At 38.3% G+C, this 22767-nt stretch overlaps 1 protein-coding gene across 1 annotated transcript in view; it reads right to left on the bottom strand.

Moving 5' to 3' along the window:
- Nucleotides 1–2816: 2816 nt before the first annotated feature.
- The window catches only part of LGI2 (leucine rich repeat LGI family member 2), a 43281-nt gene continuing 23330 nt past the window's right edge, over nucleotides 2817–22767 (bottom strand). Inside the window, exons 7-8 of the mRNA XM_074229692.1 lie at nucleotides 19421–19585; nucleotides 2817–9757 (exon numbers count right to left, since the gene is read on the bottom strand). Coding sequence (XP_074085793.1) covers nucleotides 8940–9757; nucleotides 19421–19585 — 983 coding nt within the window. The 3' untranslated portion in view covers nucleotides 2817–8939. The remainder of the gene's footprint in view (nucleotides 9758–19420; nucleotides 19586–22767) is intronic.

Genomic DNA, 22767 nt, shown 5'->3' with positions numbered 1-22767 from the left:
AGAAGCATCATCATTATCATCACCATCATCATAAGGATAGCAGAGTTGACATGAGGAACTCCTGTGTTCAAATTCCCTTTCAGACATTTACTTGCTGTGTTACAATGCTGTGAGCAATGAACTTAGTCTCTCTAGTTTCTTTATCTGAATAAGAGAGATTATGCTGTCCCAAGAAGTGCTTCTCTCATTGTCTTATTGTGAGGTTCAAATGAAATAATGTATAGAAAGTACTTTACAAACTTTAAAATGCTATCTGACTGTCAGATATTATTTATGAAGGGAATTGATCTGAGAGCCCTTTAGAAAGCTGCTGCAGAGAAGCAGGGTTGGTTCAAGCCATCTGATGAATAGCCCATTCATTTACCATTTTCCCCTCCTAGCCATGTTGCTAATGTACCTGTTTCCCTGCTCCTGGGCTCCAGCTGGCTCCAGTGGCCAGTTAGAGGAGCCATGCTTGGCAATAGGAACAGCTTGGATCAATAGCTGTGACCTTTTTAAAAAAATATTCTTTACTTCATCCCCACCCTCATTTCATATCCCATAATCTATATGCCCCTTTCTCTCCCCAGGCTTGTTGAAGGTGCTGAGGCCACTTGCTGGTTCTTGAGTTTGCAAGTTGGTGAGAATATTGAATGTTCAGAAGAGCTGGGAAGGCTCTCATCACTGTGGCAAGCTGTCACTGATCTTGCCTTGGATCAGCCTCCCAGGTGTGAACCTGTTCTGACTATGTACACTAAGCCCATATGCCTCATTCCTAGAGATGTCTCAGGTGAGAGCAGAGTTCATAGGAATGGAGAACTGGAAGGGATCATAGAAATTATGTAGATGGTGCAGAGGGGAGGGAAGGACTGAAAAGCAAGAAGTTCTGTATAAAAATCCTGACCCTGACATCCATTAGCTGTGTAATCTTGGACAAGTCACTTGAACTCTTTCAGCTTCAGTTTTCTTATTTGTAGAATGAGTGGGTCATGTCACACAGATACTAAGACTCTTTCCACCTCTATATCTTTGATCCTATGATTCCCAAGATGTCTTGTGAGGTTTCAGACAGCAAAATTTATATTTCTTTGGGCAGAGCATCCACAGGTAAGGTTATAATTCTTTATGTGGATAAAGAGAGAGAGATGGAAGGAGAGCAGGGAAGGAGAGGAAAAAAGAAGGAAAAAAGAAGGGAAGGAAGGAAAGAAGGAAGGATACAAGGAAGGGAGGTGGGAAGGAAGGAAGAGAAGGAGAAAGGGAGGAAAGAAGAAATGAAGGAAGAGAAGAGAAAAGGAAGGAGGGAGGAAGGTAAGGAGAGTGGGAAGGAAGGAAGAAAAGATGAAAGAAGGAAGGACTGGTTCCTGTATGTCTACCTGTCTTTTAATAGTTCAAGTTATATTTCCCTATGTGATGTAATCACTTTCTTTTTGACTTATTTTCTGTATAATTCATCATTCACCACTATGTGAGATCTTTCCTATTTTTAGGTGAGGCCTTCAGTTCCAGATGGAGATAGAAGCTGTAGAACACAAAGGGAATGCTTAACAAACAAACAAACAAAAACTCTTAAGCAGCTATTAATATTTAATTAATACATGGAATAATACATGTGTGATTCACAAGTTTAACCTGGCAAACCATGGCAAGTTATTAAATCTTTCAGTTGTAGAAGAATCATATCAAAGATCACATTCTCATCCTCTAGGAAGCCTGTGGAAACAAAAATTGTCTCTCCTCTGGAACTGAAGGTCCCACCTCTGCAATCTTGGGCTCTGATTATTAAGCATTTCACCTTAACTTGCTTTGTCTAAGGACCATCATGCCACTTTCCTGACATCTTCACGCCAAGCTATCCAGAGCATATCCTTCTCCTCTTACTCCTCCCCCCAAAATATCTCCCTACCATTCCTAAAGGACATCCTAATCCATTGCCCATTAATCCAAATGCCATTCTGACTCCTTTCTCCAATACTTTTCCCTGGTCACCACATATGTTGTCTTCTTGATTAGGGAAGGGAGCAAGAACTATTTGTTTGTATTTGATCATTCCCTCCTTCTCTTACACTTAGCACAGTGTCTGAAGGTAGATTAGATGGTTGGCTTCTTATTTCATTTTCTTTAGGTGAGCGTTCCCACTCTGCACTAAAGAAAGCCAGTGGCTTCTCCTCTAGCATTACAGAATTGCCTAGCACAGAGGTGTCAAACTCAAGGGCTACAAAAATCCTATGAGGAGGGAACAAGATTAAAATGTAATTGGAAAATCTGGGACAAAGTGAAGAAAAACACAACTCGAATAATGCTAATTTGTAGTTTTCCACATCAATATATATTTTCATTGATCCATATCTATCTGACTTTGACCCCACTGGGCTCTAGGAGTGAGAGCTAGCAAATCTTTTAACCCAGGTGGAGTCATATGTGTCAGAGAGTGCCCTTGAACCCTGGCATTCTTGCTTTGTATTGACCGTGCTATATCTCCAGGTGGTACATAAATGTTTTTTCATTAATTCAAGGTAAAATAGCTAACCTAATCCTGATAATAACTATTTTGTACAAAATTCCTTTCTAGGAGAAACTCTGGAAAAGTTAACAACCTTTAAATCCATTTCCTCATCTAGAAAATGGTGATTATTATTTGCACCACCAATTTTAAAGGGTTATTGAGAGAAAAGCAAATGGTAAATCTTAAATGTGCATTTGTTAAATAGATGATGGATAATTACCATTTATTTCCCTGACTTTCCTTCTGCCAAGCATGGGGTTCTTTTGCTGGGGGGGGGGGCGGGTCTTGAGAACTTTGAAAGATGCCTTCTTCAGAGTCAACCTAGGCACTGTTTTATTTTGAACACTCTTCAATGAGCTGGTTGAAAGGAAGTGGCTGTTTCCAGGTACTGGAAGGATGCTGACATTTATATAATATTTCACATTTGTATAGCATTCTATAGGTATTATTGAGTGTCAGAAAAACCCATGAATCAGGTACAATCAGTATCATTATAATCCCCATTTTACAGAGGAAGAGATTGAGTCAGAGTGGTTGAATTGAATCATCTGTCTTTGATCACACACTCAATATATATCAGAGACAGAATTTGAATCACTCTTCCTAACTCCAATTACATCATGACATCCATGATACTGATGGCATTAGACATTCACCTTCAAAGTCAGTTGAATGTTGAGAGAAAGGGATCCAGATTAAAATAAAGTTTGGAAATATTTAACAAACAAAATAAAACATAGAACTATACATGCAACAAGATACAGAATACTTTTAATTTGTAGTTTTCTACCAGCACAGGCTTTATGTATGGTTTAGTGACTCCATTTCTAGTGGAGTTTGACTCCCTGCTGATTTTTCAATATGATTCTGAAGATACACCTAATAAATACCTCCTAATAAAAAAATGACTAAACTTCAAAGGCTAATGGGTTCCTGGATCAGTTTTGTCAATAGTGGTTTAACTTTGGACTAATCACTGATCCTCTCTAAGCCTCAATTTATGAGCAGACTAAACTTGATGACCTCTAATATCCCTCCTCTCTCTAAGCCAATCAGACCTGAAGAATGGAGCTGAATTTCAGTGAAAGGCTTTCTGTATTTGCCACATCATCTTAGGGTGTGTCTTCAACTTGAAGTTCAATTAGACCAGTAAACATAAACCAGATTAATCATGAGCTACTTTTTATTCATATTTTAAGGGTACATGGATTTAAGAGGCAGATAATTCATTGAATCTATTTGCCAAAAAGAACTAAATTTATACAGTCTTAAAATGCATTCATTGTAGCCTGCATACTGTAAAATGTACTTTTGTATATAAACTACTGTTATTATACCTAAGCTATGCATTTAAAATACATAAAAACTGTACCAAATGGAATATTGGCCTATTTTATCACAGTCCTGATACATTCCTGATAGTCAAAGGACATTGATAAGGGATGCATAGTTTACTACTAGGAAAGAGTTAGTTAGATTATGCTCTAATAAGCCATAGAAACAGAATGGGGTTATTCTCAGGGATGGAAGCTAAGCTTTCATCTGGGTTAGAAACTTAACAATAGAACCCCCTTTTAACACTGTATCTTCTTGATCTCACTTAGATTGCTTGTCTACATTAATAACTGGGAATGCTACCTACCTGCTTGCCAGTTCTCTCTAGGATGATTCTGATAGTCTTAGGCAAGGGAAAATCTTTCAGTTCCCTAATGCTGTGTGTTCTCCCTCTTTCACCCTGCCTCCCACCTTCTCCAACCTCCCAGAGCTCCTCCTGGCCCCCCATTCTCCTTAATGTCCTCCCACACTCCACACCACTGGGGCTCCTTCCATGAACACCTTCATCTTTTCTTTGTACTGTTGACCTGAAATCTTCAGTTGGCCATCTTCTAATGGAGGAATTATCATCCCAAGAAAAGCTGTGTTTGTGTGTGTGTGTGTGTGTGTGTGTGTGTGTGTGTGTGTGTGTGTGTGTGTGTGTACAAGCGTGTGGGTTGGGGGTGCCGATCTCCCAACAGAAGAGTCTATTTCCCTTGCTAATGTGATTTTCTTTAGAGGATATGTAAATAAACTCCCCTCCTACACACCTTCATTTCTCTTTCGTGATACCCACAGTGGAAGAAATTTCCATCGTGACTGCTTCTAGCAGCCAAACCTCTAGCATCCCACGCTGATTTCTTTCCTAAAAATAAACAGTCTCTCACTCTGCAGGAGAACACCACAGTGTCTTTTTCTCCTGCCCTATTCCCCAAGAGCGAGGACAGGCTGGGAGCTATTCTCTAATATCTTCAGTGCTCCTGAGTTTTTTTCCATCCCCCCCCACCCCACCCCGGAAAGTCCTTCCCATCTGACTCACAATTGGGTGCCCCACCAGCCAGGCCCTCATGCATGCTTTCCTCTCTCTCTTTCAAGAAGAAAAGGTTGGGTGAGGCAGGAATGATCTTTAGAAAGTAGAAGGAACTTGTCACTGCTTGCTGCTTGGCAATATTTCCTTCCAAAACATGAGGGCTTTGTTGTCGGTGCCACTTTCAGGGGTGCTGCTGCCTCCAGGGTAAGAGAAAACAAACACACAAGAACCAGTCTGGTCCAGAGGAATGAAAAGCTCTGGCAAGAACCCAGGGGACTAGTTTCAGTGGGTTTGTGGCAGGGGGCAAGTCACTTTCTTTGCTGGTCCTTTGGGTCTTCATCTTAAAAACCAAGGGATGCTCTAGATGATCTCTAAAGGCAAAGAAGAATGGGAAGATCATCTCGTCCAATTTCCTCCTTTGACAAATGAGAAAAAAATTGAGGCCTCAAGTGGGGAAGTGATTTGCCCAAGATCACAAAGTTCCTTTTGGCTTGGGAGTCAAAAGATCCAGGTTCAAATCCCACCTCAGACACACAGTAGCTATGTGACCCTGGAAAAGTCACTTAACTTCTCTGTATCTCAGTTTTCTCATCTGTAAAATAAGATGGTTGGACTTTTCAAGGCTCTTTCTAGCTCTAAATCTATGATTCTATGAATTTATGATTGTAAGTCAGCCCTTTTCTTTTTGTTTCTTCACCTGCAAAATAGAGAGACAGCAACCTGCTCCCATCTGAACTGAAAAAAAACAACAAACTGTGATGAATATCAAATGAGCTAAAGTAGGTAAAAGAGCTCTGAAAGGATAGGAGGTGTTTTTTGGAAAGGCATTATTATTATTTTTTACAGCTCCAGAGAACAATGATGTTGAAGAACTCAAGAGGATGTTTTTTACCTGCTATCTACTCTCTACACATTGAGGTTTTTAAGTTGTGGGCTTTAAGGTAGGTGGGTTAATTCACCCAACTACACAGAGACTCTCTAAATAAGAAACCAGGGCCAAGGGTTCTCAAGGGTTCTCAAGTGTTATTGAGGGATTGGCTCTGAGAGGTCTTGGCCTGGAAAGAGGAGCAGTCACTAATAACCCTGACCTCTCTCAGGTGATGGGCTCAAATATTTCTGTCTCTGTCTCTGTCTCTGTCTCTGAGTTGCTTTTGGGAAATAGAGTTTCCTATAGCAAGAGTCATCCACAGTAAAAAGCTTTAACAAAAGCTAGAACTTTTCTTTCTTCTTTAAAGACAAATCATTTCCCTAAAGGATACAAAATATAAGGGGTCCAAAATATAAGGGGTCTTCACTCTCTTAAAAACAAAAACAGAAACAACCTCCTTTGCCCCTTCCACCAAAACTCAAAACAAATATCTTGGAGCTAAAGGGGAGTTTGTTTTTTGCATCTTCTATCACATACTTTTAAAATATTGTTAATGATAATAGCTAGCATTTGTAGAACACTTTTGTGCTTGCAAAGCACTTTACACATTAGCTCATTTGATCCTCACAGCAACACTGTGAGGTAGATGTTCTTATTAACCCCATTTTACAGATGAGGAAACAGGCTGAGAGAGGTTAGGTGACTTGCCCAGGGTCACACAGCTGGGAAGTATCTTAGGCAAGATTTTCAACTGATCTTCTTCTTCTCAATTCCAGTTCTCTATTCCAGCATTCTATCCACTGTCCTTCCTAGGTTACTTATTATTATTTCCCCTTACTAAGGCCCATCTGTTCTCAAGAAACAAATGTTTCCTGGTTTCCTGGTGATCCACATTGTGTATAAAATCTAGACCCTTTTTACTGTCAGAAAAGGAACTGGGGAAGCAGTCAGTTGAGGCATTTCCATGAGATTATGCATCTTCAGGTATGCCCCTCACTAGTACCTGCAATATAGAATAATGGAGTGAGCTGGACTGGGCCATGAAGTCTTTTTTCTTAAACTCTTCCTATGCTACTTGTCCAGTTTGCTACAAGAGCTAGACCAAGGGATGCCCAGAATTAGGAAATGTTCATTGGTCATCTTCATAGTGAGAGAGCTGTAGGGTGACTCAGGTGCTCCCGAGAGGGGAGATGTGGAAAAATCTGGGACTTGTGTCATCAGTTCCAATAAAGCACAGAAGATAAAACTAAAGCAGGAAAGAAAGAAATCTCAAATATGCTTAGGGGAAAACTTGGAAGCAGACTTCTTCTCGTGTATTAATTTAGGGCTCGCCTGGAAATAAATGTCAAAGTGGTAACACTTCTGGTTATATGTGAGTTGGTTCATTAGATCCACTCATCTTCTGGGCTACAAACTCTTTGCCTGCAGTCTCATAGTGCACCCAAGGGTGCTGCTAGAACATGGCATCACCCTCCTAAGGGCTGCTGCCTACAGATAGCTCTGTTTATAGGCAGTAAACACTCATATTTGCAGCTAGTTGTTACCTATCCAAGACTTGGCAAATGGACTTTAAAAAAAACCTGGAGCAATAATATTGTGCTAACTTCACTGCTGGAACAGAGGTGGTTGGTTTCCTTTTATATAGGCAGTCCTAAAAAATCTTGCCTGATATATTTCAAAGAAAACTAGAGTCATAAACTTTGTTAACCATGCAGAGGATCCAATGAGAATCCTCCACAAAACTGGGGCCAGAGGACAGAAAAGAAAAACTTCATTATGAATTCAAATAAGGCTTATTTTAATCGGGGACAACTTGGTCCTGTGAATCATGGAACTGGTCTCTATGACTCAGCTAATCTGGCTCAATATACAGTCCCTTATGATAAGCCTAAGGATCCTGTGCTCCCTTCCTCCCTCCCAGAATTGGAGGTGGATCAGGCTGTGAGGACTCTCTAGCCCCAGAAGATGGGTGGCTGTGGTTGTTAAGCATTGCTGTTGCTAAGCCAGGAAAAGAACTCTGCTCATTGAAGGGATCCAGGACTTTTACAGTTTGGCACCTGAAGACCTTATGTTAGGGGCTGGTGGGGGTGATGAAAAGCAGAAAAGATGGATCAGCAGTTCACTGTATTGCTAACAGCAGCATCTCCAAACTCCAAGCAGAACTATAGAAAAGTGGTAGATACATGTGGGTTTGCATACATATATTATACAGGTACATTATCGGTAGGGGGAGAGAGGAGCATGCAAAAACCAAAGGACTGCCTATGACTTTCTAAGTAAGCTATCTTGCATGAAGGATCCCCTATGACTTAATATGTTTCTCTAAGGACAAAGCTCTTTTAGAAAAATCTTTATAATGATTAACAGCAGTGAACGGAGGTGCCTGCCCCCCCACAGGATTCATCTCTCTGAGGGTCAAATATATGGCATCATTCAATCTTTGGCCTATCAGTTGGTTTACCCAACAAATTCAAGAAATTATTTTTGAGGAAGCAGATACTAGGAATTCAACAATTTTAGCTCACACAAACTACTATTAAACACTTCTGTTCTCCATCTAAGCCAATTTTGAAGCTCCAATGAAAGGCAGAAAAACCTTTAATGCTCCTGCCATATTTCTAACACATTTGTGGCTCTAAGATAATTATTTTTTTCTTGAATAGTAGACAAAAAATTTCAAATACTATGGAGTTAATATGTTTAGTATGTCACAACAGTGTGAATTAAAACAATATCCTTCATTGTATTCAAAGAAGGATAAAGGAAGACTGGACATCATTTCAGGAAACCAAGCTATCCCTAAATAGCTTTGCTGAGTGTTGACATTGTAACATTTTATCAGCAAATGTTTTTAACTGACTTTTTCTTTAAGCATTCTTACTGAAACAATCACTAAAATGTAATGGATAGTTTCCAAATTTTTCATTTGATTATCAGAGCTGTCCCAAATGATCCAATTTTCCCCTCCTTTATTTAAAAAAAAATCACATTTCCTTTCTTGAAGGTAAGAGTTAATGTTGATAGGTTGCAAGCTTTTCTCAATAATTACAGGCTTTCAAATGTCTTTTAAAATGAGAGTGGACATGTCATGCAGTTAGCCAACTAAACGCAATCCCTGATTAAAATATGAGTTCTAAAAGTTCTGAAAACTTCTAATGAGTTCCCCAGTCAGAACTGTGGCTTTGTTCTTTTTTTTCTCTCTTAAAAGCCAATGTCACTATCTGTGAAACTCACTCCTTATGCCTTCACAAGCTCAAATCCACAATTATATGTTCAAATATTTGTGTTTTTCCTTTGAAACTGGAGGCAAAAAAAAAATCTCGTCTGTCTGTGGATACAGCTGTGAATGAACGAGGTGCCTGCACATAGATCTCCTTAAACTTTCTGAAGATTTGCTTCTCCTTATCCCACTGGTAAATCTGGGAGAAGGTGTAGTCACTTCCCAGTGCTAGGTAGTGATTATCCTTAAAGGAAAAGGGCTGAAGGGTCATGGCCCCCCTCGATGGGAGAGCCTGGATCTCCACAAACTGCTTACTATTCCACTTCATGACTCTGGAGTCCCCAATGAACCGAGTAAGGGAAATATATAGGCTGTTCTGCATTCTAAAGCTCTTCACGGCCAATACATCCTCCATATTGGGAATGTCACCATGCGGGACAAACTTCTTAGAACTTTTATTCCACTGCAGTATGATGGGGACCTGTGAACGACTGGAGAGGATTAAATGGGATTTTCCATCTATATCAACAAACTCAGCATCTGTGTCCCTGAACCATTCATGCAGAGATTGGTACGAGTAGAATCCTTTGCTATTCCATTTATAAACGGTTGACAAACCAGCTTTAGAGCTATCTGCAATGATAAAGAACCTTTCATCGTCGATCTGAAACAGCTCTATGTCATTGGGCTTTGAAATCCGGGAAACTTCGATGTCTTGGAATTTGACAAACTTGGTCCAGCTCTCATCATACTTGTATATGTGTGAGCCACCAAAAAGTTGTGCCACCACCACAAAGACCTGGTCTTCAATCAGGATTGCCTTACATCCCACTATAGACTGACCTGTTCTCCAAGACAAAAGGGAAGAAAGGGTGTTAGTGCAGCTATGGTTTGATTCACTTAAGATAGTTACAGAAATTACTTTTCAAGTACTTTGAGATCCCTCAGAGAAAAAAGAACTCCTTTGTAAAAACAAAACAAATGGTTTTCACATTGTTCCTTTGTCTTCACTCTTAGGAGCCCAAGAAGGTAAAAGGGATTGGGGGTGGGGGGAGCATAGGATTTGTTTTTGGTTGAAAAAATACAGAAAGGGAAAAAAAGAACCAATGACTTAAGAGATATTTATGTTCTTAGTACAAGTCTCACAAGCAAAAGAAATTCAAAGTAGAAAATTGTGTCAACTATTCTGATAAATGAAAAAAGAAATCCCTCTTCTCCTCACCCAAGTTGTCTTTTAAAAAAATTATTTGTCTTGATTCTACTGTACAATGATTGCTAAATAAATGAATTAATGGGTGACAAGGGATGACCTTTCTATGACACATTGTAAAGTTTATAGTTAACAAAGAACTTTAGATATGTTCTCTCATTTGTTCCTCCCCTAAACTCTGTGAGGTAGTAGCAGCTTTGTTATATGTCCTTTGATTATTACTGGAATTCTTATTCCCACTTTACAGATGAGGATGTTGAGGATGGTAAGAAAAGTTCATGACCTTTTTTTTTTAATGTGATCAGGCATAGCTAAGAAGTGTTAAGAGGCAGGATTCAAACAAAGGCTTCTATTTGTCTGGAAAGAGATCCAGTCTTCTTTCCAGTAATTGTGAGAGAATGAATGAATGAATGAATGAACAAATGATCTGAATTGCTTATATCTAACACTGACAACCTACAACACAGCAGGATGGTACATGAGATGATTTTCCTAGGCAGACGTGGTTAACATCTACTCTGGGCCATCACCACCTCTTTATCATACTGCTGTTTCCATCCCCTGGTTACTTCCACCTTCCAGACCTATGCATAGTAAGCAGAGTAGCATCTGTCTTCTGAAAAGTTGCTGACTTTTGATCTAGGAAATTCAATGAGTATATTTTCCTCAATTCCTTGGACATTTGGACAAAAGTGAGCTTTGTTCTTGGAAGATGCAGGAACTCTTCCTTCATTTCTCCTTTTGCCTTTCCCCAGAAGCTCAGAGCTGTTACTTCCAAGGAGCACTCCTTAAGAGTATTTTCTTTTACTGTTTGGCTTTGCTTCATCTTAATTCAACAACCTGCTTGACCTAGGTCCCCATAGTGCAGAAGCAGCAGGGAGAAGTGCAGGGCTCAGCTGATCAGAGGGACAACCTGAGCCAGCACTTAAGCAACCAAAGAGCTGATTTCTCCAGCTTCTCCCAGGAAAATACTAGTTTTGTGGAGGCATCAGCAATCCTAGCTACTTTCACTTTAAGGAAGGAGTTCTTATTCATGAACTTGGTTTATAGAGATATATTGGTAAATATATTTCAACATAATTGGTTTCCTTTGTAATATTATGGATTTTATTTTATGTGCTAAATTTTTTTTTTCTTAAAATGGCCATAGGTTTCACCTTCAGACTTCCAAAAGGGTCTATAATTCACACACAATTGCTTAGAACCCTGTTTTAAAATGTTAAATGAAAGAAAGAAAAGAATTAAACCAAGATAGCATCAGAAATCAGAGAAGATGGGAAATCACACAGATGTAGGGAAGATGAACTCAATTTTTTAAAAAATCAAGTTACTCCATTTGTTCATTTATCTTTGCTTTCATTGAAGAGATTTGGACTGAGAACTCAATTAACTAAATCCTATAATCCCCATTAGTATGTTTTCTCTATGCCTTTCTTGAAATCTCCCCTGCCAATGGAAAGTGCAGATTTTATTCCCCAGAGGTTGGGGGAGGTGATAAGGAGGAGAATCAATAAGTAAGGTGAACTTGAATAGCTCTTCAAAATTACTCATTTCAAAAACATGAACAAAATTGTCACCAACTTGATATGCAGAAAATGTGGACACCACACAAGCAGACTGAGTAATGAGGGCAGAGAATGTGCCATAGGTGAATAATGACTTGGAATAATATGGACATTATAGGTAAATAAGGTCTGGGAAAGATGCAAATTTGCCCTGCTTCATTTGAGTCCTATGCAAAAGGAACTGAGAACCCATCAGAGTCAAGGAAGCCCCTGTAGTCAGCACATCATGTTACAGGGGAGGGGACTCCTGACTCTGCCTGGGATCAGTCCATAGTCATTGAGATGATAATCAGGATCAGCATTACTCAGGGAGGAGAGATTGGCCACTTTCACCTTCTTTGTTTTCAACAACTTAATTATTGCTCCTTTTCTCTATTCATTTCTCACTGTCATTACTACTGGTATTTTGAGTTTTCTTAATTGTAGTTTCTCTCCAAGGATGGAAGGACATACCCTTCACCATCCATCATGCTGCCCTTATGACCCAGGTGAATCTTGGGTTGAGTGATATTTATAAAATATTTGAAGAGATGCAGATAATATTACAGAGAAGTTCAGATTTTTCTTCTTTGCACTAGGGAAGGCAAGGCAGGACCCTGGACAGAGTCCTCTTTTCCCTTCCCAGGATCCTTTTTTTTGCTTCCTTCAAGGCTATGTGACTTCCAGAACTTTCTGTTCTTTTGATAAGTCAAGAGAACATCACATGAGGAATTTTCAAAAATGAAGAATAATCCTGAAAAATAATTAGAAGTAAGCACTATTCACCTTATGGTCCCATCCCAGATCCCTACAGATCACATAATAGAAGGAAAAATTATGAAATAGAAAGTAGGCAAAATAGGCAGGGAACTGATTTCTGTTTCTCCAAATAGGGAACAGCTGCAATGGTACAAACTGTATAGATTTTGCTTCACCAAAGGTGATGATAAAAGGATGGGTAACAATCAATGAAATTAATTCAAAGTCCTCAGATCCCTTCGTGTTTTAACAGAACCAAGAAAGGGACAATGACAAACTCTGGTCACTTGTCCCTATCATCTTTTTTTTTTTTTTTTGCACTTTTAGAATTTATTAGTTTAAGTTCTTAGGACAGCCAGCTTCTCTCATTAGATCCACCTGCCCTAGAGTGTGCTGAATTTGCATTTCCAGAATGGAGCCGCTGTTTCCAGGAATGTTAGTTCAGCACTAAGAGACCAGATGGCCTGACAACAAACATAGGAGGCTTATTTGAAATGGCATCTTTGGAGCATCAGGATGTGTCTCTTGCAGACCTCTCAATATTGTGAGATTAGGCTAATTAGCAGCCCTTCTTCCTGAGGGGGTGAAATGACATTCTCTGGGAGCCCTGATGTCCCTACATCTGCTACAAAGTCAATCCATTCCTGAGAAATTCCTAGGAGTTTCCCATCCTGAAATGCTAGTAAGAAGGGTTTCTAATTGTAACTGGAAATTCCTGCTATCTTCCCTAAGAGAAATTTGTAAAATGAGAGTAGGACTAGACCATTTTAAAGACTCTTTCAGCTCCAGACCTGCACATCTTTGACATCTCCACCTGGATGTCACACCAGCATCTCTAATTCAACATTCCCCAAACCAAGTTAATTTGTGTTTCTCTGTAAACCTTTTCCTCCTCTGATTTCCCCTTTTTCTGCTTCTAGTTATTACCATTAAACCCCAAACCTCATTGTTACCTTTGAGTCTTCTCTCTTCCTCATACTATTGACTAGACCGGTCATCCAATAAATTATCAACCATGGAGAGCCTTTTCCACTAAAGCTCTCCCATTCACTCCTTCCATATTCCCATTGTCCCCCTGCTACAATGATATTACCCCTCACATGACCTACCAAACTCTTTTTATGAAACAAATATGATATCGATACCTAAATCAGGAAGAATAAAAACAGAAAAAGAAAATTATAAACTGCATAATCCTGCAGATTGTATAATTAGGCAGTTTATAAGAAGTCTTCCTAACTCTACTCTGTCTCTCCTTCCTACCATTGAAAGAACCATCTTTTCGATACATAATTCTGTTCCTATCATTCCTTTGCTTTAAAAAAAAGTTGGTATTTTCTTTATGACTACTAAGTAAGGTTCAAATTTCACTGCCTGCCATTTAAAGATATTCACAAATTGGTCTCATCCAAATTTTCCAATTTTATCTTATGCTGCTTCATCCCCTTAACTTATTCTATATTCCAACCAAACTAAATATTTTCTGATGCCTCAACAGACCCTGAGCTTTTTTCAACTTGGTGTTTTCACTCACACAGTGCCTTCCACCTTGAAATAGCTTTCTTGTCCTTATATAATCTCTACCCAGCAAAGGGCAATGGAGTAGTACACCTGGAGTCAGGCAGACTTTAGTTCCAATTCAACCTCAGACACTTACCAGCTGCATGATCCAGGGCAAATTCCTGAACCTTTGTCTGCTTTTGTTTGTAAAATACCTCCCAGGGTTGTTGTAGGAACAAAATGAGATGCTTGTAAATTGGTTTTCAAATTTGAAAACACTATATAAATTATTATTTAATCCTTTAAAACCCTGTTCAAATGCCAAGTCCTCCAGGAAAAGATTTTCTAGTTATCTACCTTGCAGAGTTGAGATGAGGATAAAATGAAATATTTGTAAAGTGTTTAGCCCAGTGTCTGTCACACAGAATGCTCATTCTCTTCCCCTTACCTTTTCCTCCTGTTGGTCCTTCACCCTCAAATAGTATACTGTCTTTAATGAACTTGGAATGTATTCTTTTGAATTAAAAGTGTCTGTGATTTTGTTAAAATCCCCCTTAAGACTATAAACTTCATAAGGGCAGGGAACATCTTCCCTTGAAACTAGCATAGTGCTTTGTTCATGGTAAGCACTTAAATGTTTATTGATTAAATGGACATTCAGTTTTAAGATTCTATGTTTTTATGAAATTCTCATGGGAAAATGCCTGTTTTTTTTGCCTCTTGATAGTTTTAATATTAGTTTAATATTAGTTTTTAGATAGTTTAATATTAGATTTTTAAACTAATAATCAAGAAAGTTTATAAAATACAGGGTTTAGATGCTATCACATTAATAAGAAACAAGGGGAAAAACTAAGAAGACTACTCAATTTTAAGAAGAAACAAGACACTAAGATTCCATTGGGAATAATGGAAGAGATAAACTAGCAAATCTGGCTCCAGAGGGCTAAACATTGTTGGATTATTTCTATTTTACAAATAAGATCCTGACAGAATATCACTGAAGCCTAAAGGAAGGTCCAAATTATCTAATTAGTCCCAATCTATCTGTCCATGAGATAGAGTATCAGAGTTATAATCCCAGGTCTGTCCCATATAAGCTATGTTATCGTAATTATGTCAGTTTACTTCTCTGGATCTCAGTTTCTTTATCTCTAAAATGGAGTTAATACTATTTGTACTACATTCTTTATAGAGTTATTGAGAGGAAATGGCTTTGTTAATCCCAGGACAAATTTCCTAAAAGCAATTGTCCTGAGTATTTTGGCACGGAAGTATTTTACTATATAAAATGCATCTTGAAATTAGTGACTTATTATTGTACATGTACAATTTTTAACGAGACTGTTCACTGCATGGGGAAGGGGAAGGGAGGGAAGGGTGGTAGAAAAATGCAGAATTCATACACTTGCAAATGGATGAATGTTGAAAATTACCTTTACATGTAATCAGAAAAAGAAAAGGAAAGTGAAAAAAAGAAAAAAGAAGTTGGTGAACTTGGACCAGGAATTTTTTTATTACGTGGATATGTGTCTATATATGGATATTCACTCATAAATTCCCCATAAGACATACACATACACACCCTTGATCTCCTAGATAGCAAACTGAGGAAAATTTTTAAAAGAGGAATCATTTACCCAAGATTAATGAGAAAAGTCAGTATTAAATTGTATAACTATATGGTAGCAAAATAACCTAAAAAACAAAAAGCCTGAAAACAAATCAACTGGAGAATGAATAATAGAACAAATTATACTATGTGAATGTAATAGAATATTTTTGTGCTGAAAGAAACAATGAATATAAGGAATTCAGAAGAATTGTATGAAAGAATAGAGTGAAGAACTGAGAGAACAAACTACACAATGATTCCAATAATTCATATGAAGATAATACAAAAGGGAAACTGAACTCAGCTGAACTACTCCAGAGAATAGATGATTAAATGAGTATCTATCTATCATCTATCTATCTATCTATATCTATGTCTATACAAATATATGAATGTAGGTGTATACATACATATACATTCACACATATTTGTATTCTCTCCTCTTGGTAGAGATGTAAGGGAACTATGGGCATAGAGTGCTAGAAACATAAGAGTTGCTTTGTTGGCTTTACTCAACTTTTCTTTATTGCAAAAGCAAGGTCAGTGTCTGTGTTTATTTGTGAGTGTGTGTGTGTGAGAGAGAGAGAGAGAGAGAGATGGGAAAGAGGGGATATTAAGAAATGACATGTAAATGGAGGCATTAAAAATAGTCTTTGCAGAGCAGCTGACTGAACAGAATAATCTTGCCTAGTCTATTCTTCTTTACTATAGCAAATAGCCTTAAGGTATGCTTATTTAAAATTAGATAATTAATTTTTTAAAAAAAATCTTACTTCATAAATAGGAGTCCTAAATAAAATTAATGTGACTCTGGAACCCAGTCCCATAATCCTAATGATAACAGTAATAGAATCCCAGATCTAGTATTGGAAGGAGCCTCAGAGACCCTTCAGTCCAACCTCTCTACATCATAATTGCTAGTATTTATAAAAATTTGCAAAGGATTTTATCTATATATATATATATATGCTCATAAATACATATATCTGCATGTATGTATACATGTATCTAGACACACATGCACGCACACACACACACACACACACACATATATATATATATGTATATATATATATATAAACTCTCCTTTGATCTTCAAATTAATACCTATTATTAGTCTCATTTTACGGATGAGGAATCTGAAGATTAGAGAAGTTAAGTGACTTGCCCAGGGTCACACAGTATCTAAAGTAGAATTTGCATTCAGATTTTGCTGAGTCTAAGACCAGGACTCAATCTGACTACCAAAAAAACTAAAATAAAATAAACTTAAATATCCTATTTAAAAATGTTTTACTGCACAGGTTGCAAATGTGTTATAAATAAATCATATCACTACTCCATCCATTCATGATTAGGATTAGTTTGCTCACTCAGTTGGTTAGAAACCTGTGCTTCAAGGACAGGGGTTCAATCCCCCTATGAGCTAGTTTATTTCATTCCATTACATGATCATAGATATATATTCTTACTGTTTTTCTTCCAAAATACTTGTCCTTGGACATAGGGGGGAGGAGGCAGTACTACTTAACAATGTATGAAGAGGGGACAACTAAGTGGTGCAGTGGATAGAGCACCAGCCCTGGAGTCAGGAGGATATGAGTTTAAATCCAGCCTCAGACACTTAATAATTACCTAGCTGTGTGACCTTGGGCAAGTCACAACCCCATTGCCTTACCAAAAAAAAATGAAAGCAACAACAAAAAAAGAATATATGAAGAGGCCAATGCAAATCCATCACACAACTTAGAAAACAACACTTATGTGCCCTATTGATGGGAAGTCTCTAAAATTATCTTTACAAAAGAAGAACTTTTTAACCAGTCTCAAAACTCAAAGTTCCATGGATTCAAATGTTTCAAAATATGGGATGAAGAGCATATATTATCTTTTTTTTTAGGTTGGTTTTTTTGCAAGGCAAATGGGGTTAAGTGGCTTGCCCAAGGCCACACAGCTCGGTAATTATTAAATGTTTGAGACTGGATTTGAACCCAGGTACTCCTGATTCCAGGGCCGGTGCTTTTTCCACTGTGCCACCTAGCCGCCCCTGAGCATATATTATCTTGGACAACTATCTTAAGGAGAGTGATGGTGTGAAGAAACCTATTTTCTCAAGACTGTTAAATGATTAACTTTATATATAACATATGTTGGTGCTGTTTCAAAATCATTGTGGCCTTTTAAGAAGCCAGCAGGCCAAATCATTCACCCAGCTTCCACTTGAAGGGTCTAATTGAAATCAACTGAGCACAGTGACATCGCCACAGGCGATGCAGAAAAAAGAAAAAAAGAAGATAGTTGCAAAGAAATTTGTCTCAGCTCAGGAGAGAGGTTCCAAACTGGTTCTTGCTACCTAAACAAGATGAAATCCATTGCATGGAACCACTCAAGTAATTTTATGAAGGTGCTTAGGTCAGGATCATGCAACTAAGGGAACTAGCTCTATTACAAAATGGGTTAGGGTAATCTTTCATAGTTTTATGAGTAGAGAGGATGTCCGTTTTCCCATAATAGGGAAAACAAAACAAAACAATTAAAAAAACCTTGATTAAAGTAGTAAGTGAATTACATTTAGAATCAAAAGAAGAGCCTTGCTGTTTACCTGCTGAGAGACCTTGTAGAGCAGGGGGTTAAGAGAATGGTGGGTTGAAGAAGTAAGAAGGAGAGGATGGGGTGAGGCACTGAGAGAGAGGAATGCTATGAAAATCTGAGACCAGGGGTTCTTGATGTACTTTTCACCTCTAGTATTTTGTGACTATGAGTGGCTATTTTTTGGTAGAGCTAGACCATTAGTGTGGCGAAGGGGGTGAGTCTATGTCATGACTAGGAAAAAGAGTTAGTTTCCCCCCAAAGTGATAACTCACTGTGGTAGCCTACAAAAAATTTGGCTATTTAATGGGCTCTTGTACTAGCTTAGATTAGCTCTATGATCAGAAGACTGTGTTTGCTGGAATAATAGCTCAGTAGGTGCTGATGTCCTCCAAGATAGAAGACATAGAAGAGTATAGGATTAATCAGTATGGGGTATTCTCCACCCCCTAATGTAACCTGGAAACATTTCCATGTCTGCCTTTCTTTCCTGTGTTCTCCAAGTTTCTAGAATCAACTCAGACTCAGTCAAGTCTAGTTATAAAACAAAAAATTGGTTCCTGGACTGCCCTAATTGACCTGGTATCCCTAGAAGCTCCACAAAGTCATCTGGGGAAATATGGGCACAAACCAGGAAAGGGCTAATTACCTAAATTAGGAGGCTATACTTCTAAAGAGGTGTAGGGCAATTAAGCAATGCCCAGTTAGCCATAACTTGAAACCAAAACTTCAAGGTCAAGGGGGAGGATCAAGTCAAGAGACTGGAGATGACTCTATGATCTATCACTATTCCTGGAAATTTAATTTAAACACATCCTACTAATAGTAGTTGGTGATAGTCTAAAAAATGATACATTTCAGGGGCGGCTAGGTGGCGTAGTGGATAAAGCACCGGCCTTGGAGTCAGGAGTAGCTGGGTTCAAATCGAGTGTCAGACACTTAATAATTACCTAGCTGTGTGGCCTTGGGCAAGCCACTTAACCTTTGGGCAAGCCACTTTTGCCTTGCAAAAACCTAAAAAAAAAAAGATACATTTCCTTTTCTTCTTTCTTCATCCCACCCAAAGCCTCATTTGATGAGAGTCACTAGAGAATATTTTCATCATTCCAGGATGAAAGAACAACATGAAGCAAAAGCAAGAGAGAAAATGTTTGTTGTGCTTAACTAGAATACATTTACATGGTCTAACATCCAAGATCTCCCTTTATGACTAAAAATATTTCTTCTCTGATAGGCCTTAGACAACACTGAAAGTTGATAGATAAAACCAATTAGGGCAATAAACATACCTGTAATATTGTCATAGCTTCTGAAATTCATTTCAATGTGGTCCCACTCTAAGACCATACAGTTTTCCATACTGGGCTGTGCGATGGCCACAAAAACATCATTCTTAGAATTGAATGTATCCACAGAAACCGACTGGTAGGGCAAAGTTTGATGCACAACAAAATCTAAAACCAGAAATTAAAAAAAAACAATGAACATAAAATTCACTTGCTGGAAGTACCCACAGTCACTTATCTTCTACCTCATTTATCAATAGTACTATCAAACTGGAAAGAAAGAGATAAGGGAAATAGAACATGTTTAGACTCACTAAAAGCATCAAAATAGATTTCACTGTGGGGGATCCTGGAAAGATTATGATTTGCACAGGATTTTCAGTCTATACTATTGTTCCTATTAAGTTTCCCTCTAGGTGAGAGGCTTCAGAAGTAAGTTGAGGGATTTCAAATCTTTCTAATAAAATTGGCAGGAACAGCTTTTTAAAGTTGGGTAAAGAGAGTATATGCCACAGAGGCTGCACATCAAAACTACAAGCTGAGAAGTTGAGCAAACCCTGTGCATTGTGTCAGATTTTGAAATGGAATCACGTCCTCAAGCCTCAGGTGCAGTCTATTGTTTTTGTTCAACAGACTCATTTCTGTGAAGTCAAAAATTGAGAAAAGGCAGTCTGACATACCTGTTCTCTCAGATCCTGGGCTTCTGATGGAAAAACTGTGGCTAATTAGTGAAAACAATAGCATAGAAAATACTAAAAAAGGGAGGCTGTCAAACTTAGGTTGGAAAACCTGACCTGTCTTATAAGAATCAGGCAATAGTAGTGATTATGGAATCTCAGTGACATTTCTTTTTTATTTATGCTTCTTCAAGAAGAAACTAGTGACTTGCAGGTTAATCAGTGATGAGGTGTAGGAAATGACTTGAATTTGGTTACTTACTGACACTGGCTCTATAGAGAAGTTGCAGCTGCTACAGAGATATGAGGAGCCATAAATGATTAGTTCTCATTATCATCTCATTTGCAAATTATTTTCAATGGTGGCAGTTCAGTTTTCTTCCCCGTATCCCTCTATAAAAGACACCTATCATGGAATCATTTACTGGCATGCCTGTGTGAGGATTAGGTGAATATTTCCTAAGAAGTGAAGTTGGATCGTATTTATGTGGTCTAGAGAAACCTAGGGCTGGAAAAATCTCCAAAAAACCATCAAATAAATACTATCCTGTGATCAATGATTAATCTCTAAAATAAATTAATAAATTTTATCCAAATGTTCTCAGGGGATAGGGATTACAATTCCATTTATTTTTTGATTTTTACAAGATAATAGGATTAGTGACTTGCCCAAGTTCATACAGCTAAGTAATTATTAAATGGCTGAAGCCGAATTTGAATTCAGATCCTCCTGACTTCGCTGTGCCACCTAACCGCCCCAATTTCATTTATTTAAAAAATTCCTAAGTAAAGAAACTCCCTCTATCAATGCAGACTGGTTTCTCTGAAACCTTTGGTCTTGCTAATAACTTGCCAACTAATATCAGAGATGGAACTTGAACCCAGGTCTTCTTGGATTTAAAGCTACTTCTCTTATCTACTATTCTGCATTGTCCTGGCTGTTATCAGGGCTCAAGTTAAATAGCGGCTAACTTTTAAACATTGTAGATTGATGGCATAATGGTAAGAGAATTATGCCAAGAAGGAGTCTCTCTCCTATACTCCTCCATAAATCAAAATCTTAGTGATTTTTTTAAGATCTGGCACAAGCCTCCATGAAGCTTTCTGGGACCACCCCAATACAATGTTCCTTCACTTCAGACTCCTTACTGTCTCTACCACTTGTTGAGCATGAATATATATTCTCTATTACTAATTTTTAAAATGCTTATGCCTTATCTCCTCCAGTATATAGAGAGGAATTTGAAGAATTTTTTTGGAAGAAATTTGAAGAAACTATTCTGCTTTTGCACACAGTAGGTATTCAACAAACACTTGTTAATTTTATTTTTGGTTGGATTGTCTCACTGAAATCACTTCATAAGTGGCAAGGTGGAGGAAAGAAAGAGGGAAGTATTTAGGGAAGAGTTTGGGGAACTGGGAAAGAAGGAAGAGAGAGAGGGGAGATAGAAAGAGAGAGAGGCAGAAACAGACAGAGAGTGAGAGACAGAGAGACAGAGACAGATGGAGAGAGACAGATAGAGAATAAGGAATTGCACATGACCAAAAATGAAAAGGGAAAGATGAAATAAGTGGAATAGAAAATGAGGGAGGAGTTAACTAAATAAGATAAGTGGTAGAGAGGCAAGGAAAGGGAAATAAACAGCTGAAAAGATATGGTTGGGGTGAGTAAAAGAATTCCAGGCAAAGAGGTAGGGATGAGGGAAGAAAAGAGCAAGAGAGAAAAATCAAATAGACAAAGAAGTCTGGGCACAAATGTTAGAAAATATGCTCATTTCACCTATCACTATATAACTGTTCCAGACATAATGAAGCTCATATTCTGCTGGTTGTGACAGTTTTAAAATCCTAGTGCTGTTTGCCAGTCAGACTTTTTTTATCATATGGACAATACATTTTTTCTTTGTATCCTCCTTACTCCTAGCACTATGCCCCCCCCCCCCAGGACATACTCAATAAGTCAGTTTTCAGTCTCTTTGTGACCCCATTTAGGGTTTTCTTGGCAGCGATACTAATTTGGTATGGCATTTAACATTTGAGGAAACTGAGGCAAATAGGGTTAAATGACTTATCCAGGTTCACACAGCCTTTAAGTATCTAGAGCCAGATTTGAACTCAGGAAGATGAATCTTCCTGATTCCAAGCCCAGAGCTCTATCCACTGAAACACATCATTGTCTACTCAGTAACTACTCGTTGGCTTAATGAGTGTTGGCTTTTCCTTGTATAGGATTTCTCAGTAAAACTTGGGTTCTTAGGAAAAAAGTCAGTAGAGGCACCTGTCCTCTATTTAGTCAGCTGCTGTTGTCAGTAGACCCCAGCTGAATGAATTGATGCTGGCAGGGAAGAGATGGCTGGAGCAGAAAGGATATTGCTTCAATTCATAATAGACAGGAAATGATTAGGTTAGTCTAGGCTCAGGAGGTAGGAAGAAACCAAAAGGGATCAGGATGATGGTAGAGTAAGCTGTCCATCAACAGAAAGGAAGACAACACTAATAAAATTTGGAGTTCAGATAATTAGGCTATACTACAGTTACTCAGCAATGAGTAAAACCAAGTCCCCTCAATCCAGGTTCTTCCTGCTTTTGCTGACAAGGTTCATAGAAAAGAAAGAACAGAGGGCTTGCCAATTTTCTTGTAAATATAAAGATGACAAATGAAAAAGTGGGAAG

The sequence above is a fragment of the Macrotis lagotis genome, chromosome 3, assembly GCF_037893015.1.
Source record: "Macrotis lagotis isolate mMagLag1 chromosome 3, bilby.v1.9.chrom.fasta, whole genome shotgun sequence".
NCBI classification, from domain to species: Eukaryota; Metazoa; Chordata; class Mammalia; order Peramelemorphia; family Peramelidae; genus Macrotis; species Macrotis lagotis.
Note: the sequence above shows the minus strand (reverse complement) of the source record. Positions and strands in the feature narration are given on the sequence as shown.